The 20653-nt window shown below is 40.6% G+C and overlaps 2 protein-coding genes across 8 annotated transcripts in view; one reads left to right on the top strand and one right to left on the bottom strand.

Annotated features, from left to right (window-relative positions):
- Positions 1 to 353, bottom strand: part of LOC137347154 (dyslexia-associated protein KIAA0319-like protein) — a 117666-nt gene extending 117313 nt beyond the window's left edge. The window contains exon 1 of one of the 3 annotated variants that reach the window (XM_068011311.1): positions 258 to 353. The gene's annotated coding sequence lies outside the window, so the exon portion shown is untranslated. Of the gene's footprint in view, positions 1 to 158 lie in introns of all 3 variants that reach the window. The other 2 variants (XM_068011309.1, XM_068011310.1) reach the window with 2 other exon arrangements.
- Positions 189 to 19198, top strand: ncdn (neurochondrin). 5 transcript variants are annotated; one of them, XM_068011312.1, is made up of 7 exons: positions 189 to 356; positions 5010 to 5149; positions 8946 to 9953; positions 11141 to 11382; positions 12069 to 12293; positions 14329 to 14471; positions 16072 to 19198. In XM_068011312.1, the coding sequence occupies exons 1-7, from the start codon at positions 236 to 238 to the stop codon at positions 16506 to 16508; spliced, it is 2316 nt and encodes a 771-aa protein (XP_067867413.1). In that variant the 5' UTR covers positions 189 to 235; the 3' UTR covers positions 16509 to 19198. The 5 variants fall into 5 exon arrangements, with proteins under 5 accessions (XP_067867413.1, XP_067867415.1, XP_067867414.1 ...); XM_068011314.1 differs by lacking the exon at positions 189 to 356 and adding an exon at positions 457 to 525; XM_068011313.1 differs by lacking the exon at positions 189 to 356 and adding an exon at positions 513 to 563.
- Positions 19199 to 20653: the final 1455 nt, after the last annotated feature.

Below are 20653 nucleotides of genomic sequence, written 5' to 3'. Positions count from 1 at the left end.
TGTAAAACCCAATTTAAAGGCGAAATGTGTCCGTCCACAAACAGGACGAACGCGCACGGAGCGAGCGGCTAAGATGTCCCGCGGAAACAAGAGCGAAGTATATTTGTTCTGAACTGTAATACGGTGCGGATAATTATGACAGTTAATTCAAAACAAACCGTTTGTAGAGATCAGGCAACGAAAAAAATCACTTTTGTATTTGCAGGAATAAAACAATAATTCACTTCCAGACGGCATGCTGATTAACATCCATTCACCTCCAACGCCACAGTTCGTTCAGCTTGGGAACTCCGATAGCAATGTCAGCATGGACAGGACAAATCCTCAGGATCGGCCCCTGCCGCACGTGACGTTCGGTGAGGAAGCGACCTCACCTCCCATTGGTGCGCCCGGCGCCTAGCGACAGTTGCTTGGGGGATGAGTCGTGTTGCTATTGGTCCGTTGCGCTGCATGTAAGGAGCGGTGATTGGGTGATGTTGGTTTGTGTTAGAGGTCACCATTTACCCGGATGGTGCTGAGTTGAAGGTGTGTTTGGGGTGTCGCTTTGTTTATGGCTCAGTTATGTATGTATGTTTTTTTTTTAACTGCTGATGTCCAAGTGGTTCATTGACTGGGATACCTTCCGAAGCCGGAGATCTGAAAGTCAGCGATTAAATGTGTCGTCTTGACTTATTTGGCTTTGTTTTACCGGTGCCGTTGAGGGCTTCAGCATAGTTTAGCTGACACTCCAACGTGGAGGAGGTGTTGCATTGTTGGAGGCCCCTATGAAGCGATGGCCTTGTTGAGCTATTTTAGTGGTTGAGGTGATGCTAAAGATTCAGCATTGAATTCTCCCTACCCGACGTCATCCAAAGTAAATTAGCTGCTCCTTCATTTCGTTGCTGTTTGTGAGATCTTGCTTTGTGCAAGATTGCTGCTGCAAGTTCCTGTATAACAAGTAGCATTCCCCATCAAAGTGATCAATGAGGTAGTCTATAAAAGTAAGTTATTTTATTTAAACTTTTATGATTTCCCCCCACCTCCCACAACCCAATGCTTGAATATCTTGCCACCCACTGCCCTGACTCATATGCAACTTACTGGAAGATTGCTTGTATTCCTGGACTATATCCTGAGCATATTTTCTAATAACTGTGAAAGTATGCCATTTGAGAGCATAAGTTATCATAGAATCATGGAAAATTTACAGCACAGAAAGAGGCCACGTGGCCCATTGTGTCTGTGTTGGCTGAAAAATGAGCCACCCAGCCAAATCCCCCCTTCCAGAATTCAGTCCATAGCCCTGCAGGTTACGGCACTTGAAGTGCGTATCCAGACAGCTTTTAAATGAGTTGAGGGTTTCTGCTTCTACTACTCTTTCAGGCAGTGAGTTCCAGACTCCCGCCACCCTCTGGGTGAAAACACTTTTCCTCATCTCCCTTCTAATCTTTCAACCAACCACTTTAAATCTTTGTCCCCTAGTCACTGACCTCTCTGCTAAGGTAAATAGGCCCTTCACTTCCACTCTATCCGGGCCCCTCACAATTTTGTACATTTCAATCAAATCTCCCCTTAGCCTTCTCTGTTCCAAGGAGAATAACTCCAGCCTATCCAATCTTTCATCATAGAAGCATTTTTCAGTCCTGGCAATATCCTCGTAAATCTCCTCTGTACCCTTTCCAGTGCAATTACATCCTTTCTGTAATGAGGGGACCAGAACTGCACACAGTACTCTAGTTGTGGCCTAACCAATGATTTGTACAGTTCCAGCATAGCCTCCCTGCTCTTATATTCTATACCTTGGCTAATAAAGGAAAGGATTTCATATGTCTTCTTAACCACCTTATCGGCCTGTCCTGTTACCTTCAGAGATCTGTGGACATTCACTGCCAGGTCCCTCACTTCCTCTGTACCTCCCATTAATTGTGCATTCCTTTGCCTTGTCTGACCTCCCCAAATGCATCACATCACACTTCTCTTGGTTGAATTCCATTTGCTCATTTTCTGCCCACCTGACCTGTCCGTTGATATCTTCCTGCAGCTAGTCTACAGCTATCCTCCTCGTTAACAACCACACAGCCAATTTCTGTGTCGTCTGCAAACTTCTTGCTCATCCCCCTACATTTATGTCCAAGTCGTTTAGCTATACCGCAAAAAGCAGGGGACCTAGTACTGAGCCCCGCGGTGCGCCACTGTAACAGCCTTCCAGTCGCAAAAAACACCCGTCAACAATTAACCTTTGTTTCCTGCTACTGAGCCAATTTTGTATCCAGCTTGCTACATTTCTCTGTATCCTGTGGAACTTTATTTTTTTTTTAAACCAGTCTGCCATGTGGGACCTTGTCAAAAGCCTTGCTAAAGTCCAAGTAGACCACATCAACTGCACTACCTTCATCTATCTTCCTTGTTACTTCTTCAAAAATTCAATCAAGTTGGTCAGACAAGCTGTTCCCTTAACAAATCCATGCTGACTATCCTTGATTAATCCGCGCCCTTCAAAGTGATAGTTTATCCTGTCTCTCAGAATTGATTCCAATAATTTGCCCACTACTGAGGTTATCCACAAAATTTACTCTTGTGTCATTGTGGAAAAAGGAATTACAAATATTTTCAAAATATATTAATTCTCAAGAAATGTAACTTCTGATCTCAAGGTAATGACATTAATAACATTTCTAATATTATTGAAGATAGTTGTAATTGAGCCTTGCATCCATAGTGTGGTATATCTTGCAACTTGGATAATGAAAGAGAATCTTTCAGTAGTATAGGATCTTCGAGATAGAAGTCAGTTACTGTTCTTGAACGCTTGGAAGACTTGGAACATATGTGATGTACTTTGGGGATAAATAAGCTGCTTTAGAATTTGTAACCCCACTTTGCTTCCTGCTTGGGAGGTCTCTTATTCAACTTCTGCCAAAGTTAGGGAAAAGCTTTATGAAAACATGTTTTTTCACCAAGTGGAAATATTTGAATAATATAAAAGCAAAATACTGCAGATGCTGGAAATCTGAAATACAAACAAGAAATGCTGGTCTGGCAGCATCTGTGGAGAGATTTGAATGTTTTGTATAAAGCTGGATTATTGATAGTGATATGTTATCAGCTAATAGATTTGGAAAACAAAAGTGTTGTTTCTAATAGAAATAAATGTGCAATTATGTCGTACTTTTTAACCCAGTAAAACATTCCAAAGCACTTGATCTCTACTTGGTTCTACTAGCTTGGTTCAAATGTAGTCTAAACTAACATGATGCAACAGTCTACTGGCATAAAGGTCCTACATGCAATGAATTTGGGCATTCTATACTTGGGAAAATTTAGCCTCAAAGACAACACCTAAATTAGTTGTCTTAGAGACCAGAGATGACTAATGGAGAAAATGTTCCAACTGGTGTGTTTTGTTCTGAAATTGGGGCAGTGGGAGCTTTACTCTCCCTTTCAATGAGCAGTACTTACTACTGACACTGGGTACCTGAAATGGAAAGCATTCCATTCTTGAGCAGCAACAATAACTTTTATTTATCTAGCCTTTTAACAGAGTAAAATATTCCCAGGTGCTTCATAGAAGTGTTATTAACCAAAATTTAACACTGAGCCACATAAGATACTATTAGAACAGATGACCAAAAGCTTGATCAAAGCGATAGATTTTAAGGAGCATCTTAAAGGAGGAGGAAGGGGAGGGGGTTTAGGAAGGGAATTCCAGAGTGGCCCAGGCAGCTGCCAGCACAGCCACTAATGGGCGTGTAATTAACAATGAGGATGCACGTGAGGCCAGAATTGGAGGCATGCTGATATCTTGCCAGATTAGAGGAGTTTAGAGATTGGGAAGGAGCGAGGCCATGAAAGGATTTGTAAACAAGGATGTGAATTTTATAATCGAGGTATTGCTGGACTGGGAGCCAATGTAGGTCAGTGAGTGCAGGATTGATGGACAAACAGGACTTGGTGCGAGTTAGGATATGGGCATTCGAGTTTTGGATGAACTCAAGCTATGTAAGGTGGAAGATGGGAGGCTGGTCAGGGGAGCATTGGAATAGTCTAGTCTGCAGTTAAGGGAAAGGATGAGGATTTCCGCAACAAATGAACTGAGGCACGGGCAGATGTTATGGAGCTGGAAGTAGTCGGTCTCAATGGAAAAGCTACATGGTTGGAAGCTCATCTTGGTGTCAAATACAACACCAAGATTGCAAATGGTCTGGTTCAGCCTCAGACAGTTATCGGGGAGAGGGAACAGTGTTTGTTCCTGGAAGTAGATAGCACAAGCATTTCTTCCCTTAATGAGCATAATGTTCTGACAAATTACACATTTTTTAACCTCAAGATATACTTGGAGAACTATCGTAACTGCACAAAATTCCACTTAGGGAGATCGATTCTTTCTTTTGAGGAACCTATTTATTGATCAGGTTAGTTTGTTCACCTGGCTTGGTTTAGTTTTGCTTTAGTTTTTCCTCACCCTGCAAACGTGTTTGCATTATATAGTGGAAAAATTTGTTAAAGTCAATTTAAATATTTAATCAACTTTATTTTTGAAAATTGCTTCTCCAGTCTAAATAGCTAATTTTATACCTGCAAACAGAAGAATGGAGTAACACTCAAGTATATGAATTGAAAAGTTTATGAATCACTGCCCCATCTGCTGAAGGTTACTGCATAGTTCCTGAGGAGAAGAAAGGACAATTAATATTTTGAATGAAAATGTATCCATTATTCTTACCCTCATACTAAAGGACTGATATAAAAACAAGAAATGCTGGAACCACTCAGCAGGTCTGGCAGCATCTGTGGAAAGAGAAGCAGAGTTAATGTTTTGGGTCAGTGACCCTTCTTTGCTTTTTGCTTTTACTAAAGGACTGATATTGGGTGAACATGTGTCATCCTTGTGCTTACCTAGGTATTTGAAGTGCTTTTGTCTAGCTATGAAAATCTATCTCCATTTGTGAAGTCTGAACATTTTTCTGCAGAAAACTCACCATTTTATTGAAATAATTTTGCTCAAAGCTTTGTTAAATATTTTATTGCAGTTAGGATTGCTCTAATGGCATCAAATTCAGAAAATCCACATGTGACTGAAGATGGGGCAAGGAACAAGACACTGGAACGATGTCTTCAGGTTCTACAAGATGCAAAAAATGATAGCGAGCATTTTGCAGCTCTTTTACTGGTAAGAATGTTTTCGTACTTCAGCCTAATATATTTGTGTTGGTTTTCTGATCAAACTAACTCTGGAACTCAGATGGGAATTTTACAACTATGTTTCCCAGTCTATGAAATAAGTTTATATTTCAACTTATTAAACTGAAGCATTTATTTTGCCTGCTGTGAATTGCCACTCCATTAAGCGGTTCAGTTTCCTTACTTGCAATTTATTGGGATGTGTCGTGCACATTGTCTTGGCTGAGGGAAGAATACCTAAAATTGGACTGTGACTTTTTAAAAATAAAACAAAAATCCATTCTAAGTGAGTTTTTTAAAATTCATTCATGGGATGTGGGTGTTGCTGGCCAGGCCAGCATTTATTGCCCATCCCTAGTTGCCCTTGAGAAGGTGGTGGTGAGCTGCCTTCTTGAACCGCTGCAGTCCATGTGGGGTAGATACACCCACAGTGCTGTTAGGAAGGGGATTCCAGGATTTTGACCCAGCAACAGTGAAGGAACGACGATATAGTTCCAAGTCACGATGGTGTGTGACTTGGAGGGGAACTTGCAGGTGGTGATGTTCCCATGCATTTGCTGCCCTTGTCCTTCTAGTTGGTAGAGGTTGTGGGTTTGGAAGGTGCTGTCTAAGGAGCCTTGGTGCATTGCTGCAGTGCATCTTGTAGATGGTACACACTGCTGCCACTGTGCGTCGGTGGTGGAGGGAGTGAATGTTTGTAGATGGGGTGCCAATCAAGTGGGCTGCTTTGTCCTGGATGTTGTTGAGCTTCTTGAGTGTTGTTGGAGCTGCGCCCATCCAGGCAAGTGGAGAGTATTCCATCACACTCCTGACTTGTGCCTTGTAGATGGTGGACAGGCTTTGGGGAGTCAGGAGGTGAATTACTCACCGCAGGATTCCTAGCCTCTGACCTGCTCTTGTAGTCACGGTATTTATATGGCTACTCCAGTTCAATTTCTGGTCAATGTTATCCCCTAGGATGTTGATGGTGGGGGGTTCAGTGATGGTAATGCTGTTGAATGTCAAGGGGAGATGATTAGATTCTCTATCGTTGGAGATGGTCATTGCCTGGCACTTGTGTGGCGCGAATGTTACTTGCCACTTATCAGCCCAAGCCTGGATATTGTCCAGGTCTTGCTGCATTTCTACACGGACTGCTTCAGTATCTGAGGAGTGACGAATGGTGCGGAACATTGTACAATCATCAGCGAACATTCCCACTTCTGACCTTATGATTGAAGGAAGGTCATTGATGAAGCAGCTGAAGATGGTTGCACCTAGGGTACTACCCTGAGGAACTCCTGCAGTGATGTCCTGGAGATGATTGACCTCCAACAACCACAACCATCTTCCTTTGTGCTAGGCATGACTCCAGCCAGTGGAGGGTTTTCCCCTTGATTCCCATTGACCTCAGTTTTGCTAGGGGTCCTTGATGCCATACTGGGTGAAATGCTGCCTTGATGTCAAGGGCAGTCACTCCCACCTCACTTCTGGAGTTCAGCTCTTTTGTCCATGTTTGAACCAAGGCTGTAATGAGGTCAGGAGCTGAGTGGCCCTGGCGGAACCCAAACTGAGCGTCACTGAGCAGGTTATTGCTAAGCAAGTGCCGCTTGATGGCACTGTTGATGACACCTTCCATCACTTTACTGATGATTGAGAGTAGGCTGATGGGGCGGTAATTGGCGGGGTTGGATTTGTCCTGCTTTTTGTGTACAGGACATAACTGAGCAATTTTCCACCTTGCAGGGTAGATGCCAGTGTTGTAGCTGTACTGGAACAGCTTGGCTAGGGACGCGGCAAGTTCTGGAGCACAGGTCTTCAGTACTATTGCCGGAATATTGTCAGGGCCCATAGCCTTTGTAGTATCTGGTGATTTCAGTCGTTTCTTGATATCATGCGGAGTGAATCGCATTGGCTGAAGTCTGGCATCTGTGATGCAGGCCACTTCAGGAGGAGGCCGAGATGGATCATCAACTCGGCACTTCTGGCTGAAGATTGTTGCAAATGCTTCTGCCTTTTCTTTCGCAGTGATGTGCTGGGCTCCCCCATCATTGAGGATGGGGATATTGGTGGAGCCACCTCCTCCAGTTAGTTGTTTAATTTAACTGACTGGTTTAGAGAGATACAGCACTGAAACAGGCCCTTCGGCCCACCGAGTCTGTGCCGACCATCAACCACCCATTTATACTAATCCTACACTAATTCCATATTTCTGTCACATCCCCACCTGTCCCTATATTTCGCTACCACCTACCTATACTACGGGCAATTTATAATGGCCAATTTTACCTATCAACCTGCAAGTCTTTGGCAGATACGCAGATACAGGGTGCAGTGGGTTTCGTACATTTTCAGTCAAAACACAGGCAGAAAACCTTAATATTTATTTGTTATGTATGTAAGGAGTGTTTTGATAACTTGGTGTTGATCACCTGCACAAAATAGGAACACCGAGAAAGGAGCCGGACATTTCAGCCCTGATCTGTATCGTAACTCTACCTACCTGCCTTGGTTCCATAATCCTTAGAGTATTGTTAATTGAGGGTTCTATCATGTGCAGTTTTGAAATTTTCAATTGACTTGGCCTCAAAAGCTTTTTGGGGAGAGAGTTCTAGATTTCCACTACCCTTTGTGTGAAGAAGTACTTCAATAAAAACAAGGACTTGGATTTATCTGGTAGACTTATTCAGTGTAACCATACAAGTAGCTGTGTGAGGGGGGGAAATGTCATAATGTAAAGTGCTTTTTGGAGGTTGGAATTAAAAATAAATTTTTTGAGCAAAGCAAATAGAGCTTTTCTCCGCATCTGGTGATGCAAATAGCCGTGAAAAAGGTATTGAATTCTCTATTATCAGCCTTGATCAACACACAAAGTGAATAGAAGTGATTTTAATTTGAATTTGAAGTGGATGAATTTGTATAACCAATAAGAGACATAAATTTATATAACACTTATGCACAAGAGATTATTCGCAAAAATAAAAGCTCTCAATTAGAGTTAACTTGTTGACGTGGATTGGCAATTGGTTGGGAAGTAGATTGGGGTCTCTGCTTTTTAACATAAAAATCAGCAATGTGAATTAAGGAATAGAGAGTCCAAGTTTGGAGATGCCAAGAAAGAGCAAGAATTTGCAAAGGGGCATAGACAGATTAAGAGATGGGCAAAACTGTGGCAGATGGAGTTGCATGTGTGGAAGTGTAAGATCATTCACTTTGGATCCAACAAAGAAAAATCCGAATAGTCTCTTAATGATGAAAAACTAAGAACTGTGGAAGAGCAAAGGGCTTTGGTTGTCTGGATGCACAAATCAGTAAAAGCTAATGCACGGGTATAGAAATAATTTTAAAACAGGCTAATGGAATATTGTCCTTTATTTCAAGAGGGCTGATATACAAAGTGAGGGGAGTTATACTTCAGTTGCACACAGGTTTGATCAGATCCTTACTGGAGTACTGCCTGCAAGTTTTGACACCGCCCCTCAGGAAGGATATGTTGGCGTTTAAGGGCGGTCAATGCAGATTGACCAGAATGATACAGAGACTTAAAAGGTTAAATTATGAGGATAAGTTGCATGGGGATGTGTTATTTATAGTGGTTATGTTGCTGGACTAATAATTCAGAGGCCTGGACTAATAACCCAGAGAAGACAAATTCAAATCTGAAAATTTGTATTCTGCTTTTTAAAAAAAAATCTGGAAATTAAAATCACTGCCACTGAATCAGTTGAAAGACACTTGCTGACAGTTTCGTATAGCAACATAACAAAATGTTTGACAATACATTAAATAAAATGTGTTTATTTTAGGTGACCAAGGTGGTGAAGGCTGGTGAAGTTGATGCAACAACTCGTCGACGGATATTTGATGCAATTGGATTCTCTTTCCCAAATCGACTTCTTATTACCAAGGAGTCACCACACGGCTGTCCCAATCAAATTTTCCGAGCTCTCGGCATGACTCTGCTTGCATGTTTTTCCACAAATCCAGAATTAGTTATTCACCCTCAAATCCTCAACAAAATATCTATTTTCAATGAAATTATTAGTTCAGAGATGGACTCTGGAGCAGATATTGCTATCTTCACATCAATGATTGATGACTGTTACCAATGTCTCCATGCAATTTCTGCCCATCCTCAGGGTCCAAGGCATCTAGTAATTCGAGGAACAGTGTCTGCATTATGTCAGGCTTATCTGAACCAACGTCATAGTCATGAGCAGGCATTATCTCTTCTTGTCAGTCTCCTGAACGCAATGGAAAGCAGGTGTTGGGCAACTTGTAAGCCAGACCTGTTGAAGGTACTCATCATGCTCAGTGAACAGTTTGCAACAGAAGAAGATAACCGTAAATTTGAGCTGTGTAACGTATTGCAGCATTTTCTACCTGCTGTACCTATCCTAACAGAGGACCCATCTGTCACTGGGTGCTTGAAGAACTTTCATACTGGTCTCTTCAGCATACTTAGCAGTAAGCTGAGTATTTCGCAACGGGACCCAGCACTGAAACTTGCTGGCCTGTTATTGACTGTTTATGGCTCAGACTGGATCCTGGCAGAAAATGCTGAAACAAGAAGTAAATTCCTGGCATTGATTGTGAATCTGGCCTGTGTGGAAGTTCGGATTTGCTTGGAGGACCCAGGTCTGGGTGCAACGTACTCTAAACCAGATATCATCACAGCATGTTACAGTATCATTGAGTTTGGAATGATGGTTTGTGTGCTTGGGGATCAAGTCTGTCTAACAGAGGCTGCAAGTAGCCAATTAGTACAGATAATGGTGGAGACCTTTGGAGCAGTCATTGGCTATTTTAAGCAGGTGAAGTGTAACTATGTTTATCATTAGAATAATTTACTGCATTTTTGTAGTCTTTTGTGCTCAAATGTACAGACTATTTTTCTATGGTTTTAAATCCTCGCAGTTAGACATTCACTGTAATGCTGTAGCTCTGATATTCTGCAAATATTCCTTTTTTTTGCTTTCAGTCTAGCTCATTCAATATTGTTCACAATGGAAAGCTTGGGGATGGTGGGGTAAAAGTAATAATATATTTATATAAAAATAAATGCTTCAGGGGTCTCTTGAATATTTGGTTAGTGTAGTGCAGGCTTCAAATCAATTCATAACAATGCAATTAATGTATTTCCTATATGATTTATATACTGTGTTAGTGGATGTGGACTTGAATGAGTCCCTTGCTTGCTTCTGAAGGTATGTTTTGTATGGTGGGAATTCTTAATGCTGTTACTTGGGGCTCTAAGAAATAATGTACCACCAGGCTTTCACGCACTGCAGATGTGAATGCACAAATTCCCCAGATAGTAAATTCTTGCTCTCAGCCGGATTAGGGTGGCGGGGAGGGAGTTGCTTACCAGCCACACTGTTGTATCTGTTGATGGTGACTGCTTGTGAGAGTCCAGAAATGACCAGACCATAGATTGAGTTGGAACGATGTGCTGTAAGGTCTTCGGACAGTCCAGTTGGCTGTAATTGCAGGCAAACATTTGAATTGGTCCAAAGATTGTAACGAAGAACAATAGACCGCAAATGCCAGTGGGGAAATTGCATTTCCATCAGATGAATATGGAGGTTGCAGAGTCCCAGTGGTTTCAGGTTTATTTTTGTATCCAATTGTAAAAACATTGTTGTTCTTTGTATTTTAAGATCCTTTTTCTGACCTCATTGTCTTATTTCCTTGTTTGAAGAGAAGTTTTTTTAGGATCCCAAAATCAATGGTGTTTCACCCTATGTAAGTCTGTTTATTCTTCTGAGAAACACCAGGATTCAGACACCATTTCAACAATTCAGCTCTAGTGGTGCTGACCAGACTTGCCTATTGCAAGCTTGGTTTGTAGAAGCTTTTCTTCACAATCTGTTGCAGTACACTTTTTGACTGTTCCCGCTCGTCCTTTCTGTGTGAAATTCTTAGGCACATTTACATTATATTTTAAAACGCAAATTTAACTCCTTCAGTTTACACTTGTTTATTTCTTTCGATACTGTAGGTTACAGAGGAACAGCTGTGGGATCCATTTCTGTTCGCCTCAGTCCGAATCCTGGGTGCATGGATGGCTGAAGAGACTTATGCACTCAAACAGGAAATCTGTGACATACTGCCTTTTCTGATTCATTATGCTCAGATGCTGTTTGACTGTCCAATAAAATCTGATGACCTAGACAATCAAGTGAAAGGACTGTCGCTGGCTGACAGCTCCGAGGCAACAACCTGGTCTAAAGACGCCTTGAGGTAAGAATGAAAATATGATGCAGCACTAAGTGCAGTCCATTTAATGATCGCTGTAATCTAATGCATTATTATGTTAGCTTGTCAACCAGATGGGCCAGGGCTTGTCTTAATGCTGTGCTGTGCTCCCATTTCCCAGCGGCCAAACAAGATCGTAAATTATTTGTAAAAATGTGTAATTCTTTGCCAGAAAGGAAAATTACAGTTGCACCTCGTTTAAACCGACCCCACTTCTCACAGGCAAAACTGCTAAATTATCAGTTGCGTAATCAGTGAACACAGCTCCTAGGTGTTTTCCATTCCGCACTTCATTTCTTCAGACTTTGTGTGCTCAGGAGCTGATTTTTTTTTTTGAAAGTATGTGTGATCTGATTTATTGCCTGAAAATTATAATAATTATGTCTGTTAAAGTTGGAGTCCAAGCTGAGGCATTATCTCCTTTTTAGAGTGTAAACATTGTGAATGTTTCTAATCTACATGTCGGATGTTACAGCTGGTGGATTAACCATGATTGAAACTGACAGAAGTTCAGCAGTACCCTTTAACCACCAGAGGTCACCAACTCATTCTTCAACTTTTAAAGATAGTTGTTGTGGCTAAAGTTGTGTTGAGGATTACAGCTAGAAACCTGTCCCTTATCAATTGGGTGCACTTACAATGTTTTGCTAATTGTGTGTCTCTACTTGTAGGTTTTTGTTACCTGGATTTTGTCACCTTTCAGCTGAGGACATCCCTCGGAGAATTTTAATTTCTCATAAGTTTCATGTTTTGCTTCTTCGTTATTTCACACAACAGTGGGAAGTCTTCAGTTCTTCCCAAAATGCACTGATTTTGCCAGATGATGCAGAGATGAGTCTTCGAACAGCCTGTGGAATTTTTTTAAATCTTGTGGTCACTGAACCTGCACTGATCAGGTATAGAATGCCAATCCCAATCAGCAGGTTCACAATATAATGTATAGATTCAGTGGAGATGAGTATGTTTAAGTGTCAGAAAGCCCATGGAAAGAAACTTGGGTCTATCTGGTTGAAATTGGACCACCAAAATAGGCATCTTTTATAATTTTGATATAAACCACAATATTTATGACATTTAAATGATCACATTTGATCCTAGAATGGCAGGGTAGGGGAGAGAAGTTGTTAATTTGGTATGAAAAGTATTTGCAAGCAATTGCAGTTTCTGTATACAACATAGGCTGCAACAAATTGTTTGCTATTCAGTTCAGAGCTAGAGCACTTTTTTATTTATTCGTTCGTGGGATGTGGGCGTCGCTGGTTAGGCCAGTATTTTTGCCCATCCCTAATTGCTCTTGAACTGAGCGGCTTCCGAGGCCATTTCAGTGAGTATTTAAGAGTCAACCACATTGCTGTGGGCTGGAGTCACATGTGGAGGACATTATTGAACCAGATGGGTTTTTATAACAGTTGACAATGGTTTCATGGTCACCGTTAGACGAGCTTTCAATTCCAGATTTATTAATTGAATTCAAATTTCACAATCTATGGTAGTGGGATACGAACCCGTGACATTAGCATGGGCTCTGGATTACTAGTCCAGTAACATTACCACTATGCCACCGCCTCCCCACTGAAGCTGATCAAATTCTGCTTGTTGAACTCCATCAGCAGCTGGAAAACCCCATCCTCGAAGCCCAGCTGCAGCTCCATTTAAATTTTGTGCAAATTTTTTCCGGCAAAAGGCCCGGGCTCTGGACCGGCTTCCAGCACAGGCAACAGCAGAGCTCCTAGCACTGGGCAGGCACAGAGTACCTTGATATGCTGTTCCTGTCCAGTGTCGGGGCAGAAACAAGCCAGGAAAATCAGCCTTAAGTTTTAACACTGAAACAGTGCAAGAGACAGACTTGTTAATATAGTGACATCATTTTGTACTCCAACCATTAATGTTCTGCTTGTTAATGCTAATTATTGATAGTACAAGCATGGCTTAATGGTGAGTATCCCAGGACTGGTACAGTCTGTTTCACTTGTACCATTCTTAAATTATTCCCACCAATATCTCCCTACCGCCTCTCCAGAAGACATAACTCCTTGCTAGGATGTGGTACCTCACTCAAATTATTGTTATTTATCCATAAATCTTAACAGAATGTGTTGGCAGATAGTTCAATTGTGGGGCTTTACAACTGAACCCTCCCCGCTGCCAAGTTCAATTGCCCATTCTATTTGCCCTATGAACATTAAGACTCAACCACTTAGTACAGAACTGGAGTCTTGTGTAGGCTAGACCAGGTAAAGCTGGCAGGTCCCTGCCTGATGTTGACAGCTTTTATAGTCGCCATTTTTCTGTTGCTCGCACACTAATATAAAATTTATTGTGTTCATTTTTGCACCTTTCTATGGTTGGATGACCTAAAGGTTGCTGGCCTAGTCCAGTGACTACTCAGCTACCATACCTACCTCTCGCCCCGTGTCCACATGTGCATTTCCAGCAGAGATCACTGCATAGAAGCCACCAGTGGAAAACCTGGGTATTTTTCTCCAAACCTAACTTGCCTAGTTGTAATGCCTCTGCTGCTGTCCTAGCTTGAGATCAAGAATCAGTCCTGAGTCTTTGCTAGACTGTCTGATTTGGCTACTCACTGTGTTAAGCTCTCTGATAGCTCAGCAGATTAATATTGATTGTTTTGAAGTTACTATTGAACCTGTTTACTGAATGTTTTAACTCACTTTTTCTGTATATAATATACAGTATCCATTTTCACAAATGCACTGCTGATTGCAGGCTGGCAATAATTTTATTGACTTCTCTCTCATGAGATGGTATTACAAAAGAATTAAGTTGTTAAAAGGGTTTCGCAATCATTTTTGATCTGACCAGATATCTCTTTCTTGGTTGGGGGGGAAATAAAATGGATGTTCTAAGTTTTTATCTCACCTTTTTTAAATTTGTTGCTTACCCTACTCTTTTTTTAATCTGTTGTTGCAGGCAGGAAGAGTGTTTTTCATCTTTACTTAGTTTGTTAATGGAATCCCTGCAATCATTGCTTTGCAGCCAGCGTCACCTGATACTTGCTGCTAATTTCAGCACTTTGGGGCTAATGATGAGTCGCATACTGGCTGGCACACCAGGTACAAAATGGGGTGAATCATTACCCTCAGTCATCATTGAGCAATCTTCAAACCCTCCATTTAATGTAAAACTAACATAATTTTGTGTACTTTGTGGAGGGAAGTTGTACAACATTTACAGTGCATCTGTACTAGTTGAAATGGTAGAGCAAAGAATAAACATACAGGAATAATTTTAAAGGTGATCAAGTTTTTTTAACAAAATATCAGCTAGGGTTGTCACTCCAGATCACTGTTTAGTGGAAAGTACACAGCTAAACCCTGAAGGTTCGCAACATACTGATACTGAGATGTCAGCTTCATTTTTTTATATTTCCCATTTCCATAATGGATACAGCTACTAGTCCGTAACAGCAATGACTTGTATAAGGAAACCTTCCATAGTATACTTGTTGGGTGATGTGGAAGTTAGGGAGTGAAGATACTGAACAAGAATTAAGAAAGGTTACTGAAGACATGGTTAAAGAAACTGGTTTTGAGGATGCCTTTGGAGATGAGAGATATAATGGCGCTTAGGAGGATAAATCCAAAGTGGCAAGCCAAAATGTGCGAAGGCTCTGTCACCGAGATGGGGCAGAGGAATGGGGTAATTGATGGTAGGCCGCTATTGGGAGACCAAAGAGCATGATTTAAGATGTAAGGCTGAAGAAGGTTGCATATGTAAATGGGACAAGGCCTTGGAGAGATTTGTAAGGGACTCAAGAAGACCAAGATTTTGAAATCATAGAGGGGGGAGGGGCGGTGTGGGGATGGAATCAATGGAGATTGGTGTGGACAAAAGTGATTTGATGAGTGGGATAGGATATGGGTCGAAGAGTAAGGTTGAATCTGGAGGAAACAGGCATGGATGACTGTCAGTGTTGATGATAAGGTAGCAATGAAGGTGAAAGGTGGAAGTACTAGACTTGGTGAAGGATAGGATGTGCAGTGTGAAATTCAGCTTGGGGCAGATAGGATACTGAGGTTGCACACTGTTGGGTGTAACCCTAGTGACTAACCAGGAAAAGAGATGGAATTAAGAGCTCGTGTCCAAAGTGCTGGTGGGAGATTTCTTACAGATGTTCAGTGGGGAAAAGTTTAAACTGAAGCACAAGTTTATGTCTGGCAAGCAAAATCAGTTGTCAAGCAGGGTGGCACTAAAGTAGAAATGGAAGCTCACTCCCTGTTTGTGCAAAAAGGCAATATATGTATGAAGAATGGGAGGGATCCAAGGATGGCGTGTTGGGGATGACAAGTCATTGTGCAAGGGCAGGAGGGAAAGTCTTTGCAAGAGATATACTGGGACAGATGGGAGCAGAATGATGAAAAGCTGGTATCACAAAAGTTAGCATTGAAGGAGGTAGGTTTTATGAAGGAGATGGATCAAATGAGGCTAGAGGGTTTGGAGTCTGGAAGAGGCTTGAAAAGGTCAGAAAAGATGGCAGATAGGAGGAGGGGTGGGGAGAGGATGTTGAGGCAGCTAAATGTATATCCTCTGTTTTGGAGGCCAAGAAGTGAATGATCTCAGATTTGGCATTAAACATGAGTTTGTGATGAAGAGCTGGTTGGATTTATCTTTTAGGTTATACATTGAAACTAACGGTGTATGTTTTTTTTTCAGTGTTACAGGGAACCACAGTATCCAGGGGCTTTTTCCGAGGGACAATTCACTTTCTGTCAAAAGCACATGCAATTCAGCCGGAGGAGGTTGATGACCGAACACAGATTGTGGTAACCGAGAGATACCAAGAAGCTTGGGATCAAATCTCGGAGCTTTGGTTTCTGGGAATGCAGGCTTTTGGTAGTTGTGTACCCTTGTTGCCATGGCTGCCACAAAGTGTAATTGAATCAGAATGGTTGAGTGACATTTTTGATTTGCTAAATAAGGCTTCATTTGTGACTGTGGAGTTTGATCTTATTGCTGCCTTCCAGTGTGTTTTAGTTGAACTGGCAAACAACAGTAAACCATGTAAAGACATTATATTGCTGAATAATGGTGTGGAGAAAGCAAACCTGTATGGAATGGCAGCTTTGGAGCAATGTCTCTATCAAAATTAGTGACCAGCCAACTTCACCTACCCAGAATGACCAAGTAAAACCACCAGCACAATGATCTGAAGAGGCTTGGAGCTTGGTAGCATTTCCAGAAGCTGAAAAGGGGTAATACTGAAGACTTTTTAGTATTTTACTTAATTTTAGATTTTGAAGCATTTCTCAATAGCTGATTGAAGTTGGAAGCCTCAGTTATTTTGATAACCTGTATAACTCGGTGGATGGAGCAGCTGCATCCCTATATATTCTTGCAACTAAGAAATCACTTACTTGCTCGCTTGTTCTCACACACTCATTCACTTCCACACTTGGTTGCAAAAATCTTTTGTGAGTGGTATTAAAATCTGGCCCATTGTAATTTGTATCATACTAAAAAACCAAATTGTTAGCAAGAGTTGTGAATCAGAAATAAATCCAAGAAAAATCACCTCTTTTTGAAGCGTTGAATTACCTTGTGATTTAACTGTGCAGCTATATCTTGGACTAAGAATCCAAGCCAGCTTAATTTTAAAAGAATGTTCTTTCTCTGATTACTCTAATGATCCTAAATAAAATCAGTTTTGACAATTTCAATCCAGTTCCTAATAAGAATGAGTCCACCACCCAGAAGTCCCAGAATGTGGAATAACTTGTTTAATCAGAGACTCAGTTTGTGCTAAAGGCCTGCTCGGATCTGCAAATGAAACCCGACCCGAGCCCGACAGAATCACATCCGACCCGGCCCGAGTCCTTTGATTTTTTTCCCGCACCCGGCCCAACCCAACCACCGGAATAAAGTTAATTATATTAAAGAAGTTGTGCTCTACCTAGGATGGAATCGCTCACTGCAGACTAGTGCGGAGTCCAAATGCACATTTCCTGCCTTGTCATCCTGGCTGTCACTGTGTCCAATCCGGCCTGACCCGACCCAAGCCCGAATGCCAGACCCGGAAACCTACATATGTCATTGGGCCCGGTCAGGTTCAGGTCGGGTAGCCATGCTGTAGTTTGTACTCAATTTTTAAAAAAAGATAGACTGATAGAGTGGGGAAGTGATGATCTTCTGAGTTTGGGATTAAGTCATGTTGCTGAGGCAGGGAGCATAACTCTCATCAGGCCACCTGATATCTGACACTGAGTGGAAAAACAGAATGTTCTTGATGCCCTTATTTTGATGAACAGAGAAAAATCCACTAAGTTTAAAAAGGTACTGATATAATCACTTTAGGAGTCTTACTTTCAAAGTACTGTTTGGACGTCTCATTTTCTGTGCAATAGTTGTGCTGTTGTCAAAATCACATTGTGATTAAGAACCAACATCTATTTTCCCTCAATAAAAATTCTCTGAATTCTTTGTACAGATAATAAATGTATCTGATGTTTTCCCCCACCCCATATTTATTTTTAACATATCTTTTGGCTGCTTCCAGTTGGAACACTGCCTATCACACTTAGCATTGTGCTGCTGGCCAGAGTTCGAGGAGGTGATGGAAAATGTAGACTTGTATTGGGCAGTAATGTTGCAATTTTAATATGTAATGTATTTATTTCTCCTTCCCCTAAAAAAAAAAAAGTGTATCCAGAAATGACAAAATAAAGACTAGGTATGAGCATTTCAAACAGTTTTCTAAGTTGCACCAGCAAATGTTTGCAAGTCAGCTGCTGTGAAACTAAGTCAGGAGATTCATTAGGTTTTATTATTTTGCCACCTTGTGAAACTCACTGTTCCAGTTAGATATGGGTTCCTGATGTGAGTAGGATATTGTGACTCAATTGCACTGACATCCAAAACGTGCCTCACTGTTGCTTGTTTCTTTAAGTCCATTTCAGGTGTTCCATTAATTCATTATCTATTAACCATTTTTGGAATGTTTCCATGATGTAATGAGGTAGCATATAAACTGAGATCTGTTTGTCCTTTTTTCCCCTTCCATTCTTCATTTAAAACCCACATGATTTTTTCTAGTTGTCTACGTGTGATTACTAATTCATCTAAGTAGAAAATGTGTGGCTTAAGCTGATTTCTTTTTTGCATGCTATGTGTAAAGTCCAGTAAAAGTACATGTACACTGCTTCCATTAAAGCACATCTTTCACTAAGACAAAGCTGACAGTTATTTGTTTAATCATATTGCAGCTTGCTTTCTTGTATTTTTCTGTGCTTCCTCAAATTAAACTATTTACTGGCATAAAATCTACAAAGAATGTTTTATTTTTGGGTGGGGAATAAATCTTCTTTTCAAATGACTAACTCAAATCCTGGTGACAACTGCAAGTAGGAGCAGGCCTGATAATACTAAATGCTATTAAACAAAATAGTGCTATTGATAGAACCAGACCTAAGAGTGATCAGCTTGCGATTAAATTTTCAGGATGAACTATTGTGTCTAAACTGAAAGGTAATCCATAGGTGCATGTCCAATGAAGTCTATTCAAGGACTTTTCAGAAAACTACTAACACATTTCTATTGAAACCCATAATTTTATTGGCATTTGTCTCAGGCAATCGGAATCATGAGTCAAGTATGAACTTTACATCTAATTTTTTTTTACACTCTTTGGTGCATGTGAGTTAAAGCATTTCGAGATATATTTTTACTTAACAACTGGAATTGATCTGAAATAGTGCTGCAGCTGGTACATTGATGCAAGTCCAGTAACGGATTCTAATGTGGGTATGGATTCAGGAATTGTCATTGCCTGGTATGTAGTTAACACAATGATATGTTTGGTTACTGGCTTTAATGAATAGCTCCAAAGTTGAAAGGATATTCTGAATTGATTTTATAAAATAAGACACACAGGCATTAAAGTATAAATGCATAACAGAAAATAATAGTTTTCTACTGTTTAATCAATAAAATGCAGATATGTTTTTATTCCTTATTGCGGTACCTTTTTGTTGGTTAGTGTGTTGCTGCAGTGACTGCTTTCACCATTATTAAACTAGCTTTACTTGAAACAAAATTTCTACTGTCTACAGGATACAACATGATCTAGGATACACTGCAGTGTCACAGATCACGCACTTGGAACCAATGGCCATCATATATTCAAGTATAATATTCTATTAACATTTATCTTTGTGCCTGCTAATCTATCAATATAAAATGAGTATGACAAAATAGAGTTCTGTAAAATTGTGTTTGTTTTATTTGGTCTTTATATTAATGCTTGATTAAAAGAGCAGTGCAATTAAATATACAGAATGATTTAAATGAGCACTTTTGAAATGAACAGCCAAATCTCCTGTTGGAGAGTTATACAATAGCTGTCTTTATTTTATAACTGATTTCAACCATAGGATTTCAAAAGCAGCATCTTTTTTTAGTTTAATGCCCCTGCATTGACTGACTGCAGTAGATTTTGAACCGTTTAGGATAGCAAATTGCATTATTGTAAAATACACCAAATATGAGGCTTTCAAACAATTGTACTTGGGCAGTCCTTTTGGTCACTTGCTATCTGTCTGGTTTATCAGAAGACGAGATTATGTATGATATTTTGAAGCCAAAAAATAACTTTTTCTGTCAAAACAATTTTCTTCATTAGCACACATTATGTTCTTTAATCTTTAGCCAATTATTATAATCTAAAGACTTGCAAATTGAACAATTCAACTATCATTCCTAGCCACCTGAATCTTTTAGGCATGTGTGAGTAGTCAGTGAACATGCTGCTACTGGTTCCTGATTTTATAAATGCTTTGAATTCAATGGCATTGCAAATGTCCATCCTGATTGGGCTCACTTCTGATTTTGGATTTATCAATCACAACAGATGCACAATAGATGACAATAGCAGGTCAACTGCGTAGATAGTGACTGTCATGGTAGCTGGTATCAGCCAGTGTGACCACGCCTGCTGTGAAGGATTGATGTTTGTGATGTAATCATTACAAATTTATGGAATGCTGAATAAAATAAATGATGCAAGAGTAATGAGCAGAACAATATTTGGGTGGTGGCTGTACCCGAGACACTACACATGTAGTGTACCCACCCACCCTCTTCCTCTAACCAAAAAAAAGGACTCTGGTGTGTTGATAAGGTAAGCTTTTTATTTAAGAAGTTCTGTCCGTTGGATTGCTAACCTAACAAGTTTTGACTTTTTTTTTTTGGTTTTACAGTAGATTTGTTGGGAATTTAGAATAGTGGGAATAGAAGTTAAGGC

This window comes from Heterodontus francisci, chromosome 31, assembly GCF_036365525.1.
Source record: "Heterodontus francisci isolate sHetFra1 chromosome 31, sHetFra1.hap1, whole genome shotgun sequence".
Taxonomy (NCBI): domain Eukaryota; kingdom Metazoa; phylum Chordata; class Chondrichthyes; order Heterodontiformes; family Heterodontidae; genus Heterodontus; species Heterodontus francisci.
This window is presented reverse-complemented; position numbering and strand designations above follow the sequence as displayed.

Bases quoted from the DNA above. Each gene is read 5' to 3' on its own strand.
- ncdn (XM_068011312.1), top strand. From the start codon at position 236: ATGCTGATTAACATCCATTCACCTCCAACGCCACAGTTCGTTCAGCTT. The intron at 9,954-11,140 runs GTGAAGTGTAAC...TCGATACTGTAG, and splicing joins TCATTGGCTATTTTAAGCAG to GTTACAGAGGAACAGCTGTG. The intron at 12,294-14,328 runs GTATAGAATGCC...CTGTTGTTGCAG, and splicing joins ACTGAACCTGCACTGATCAG to GCAGGAAGAGTGTTTTTCAT.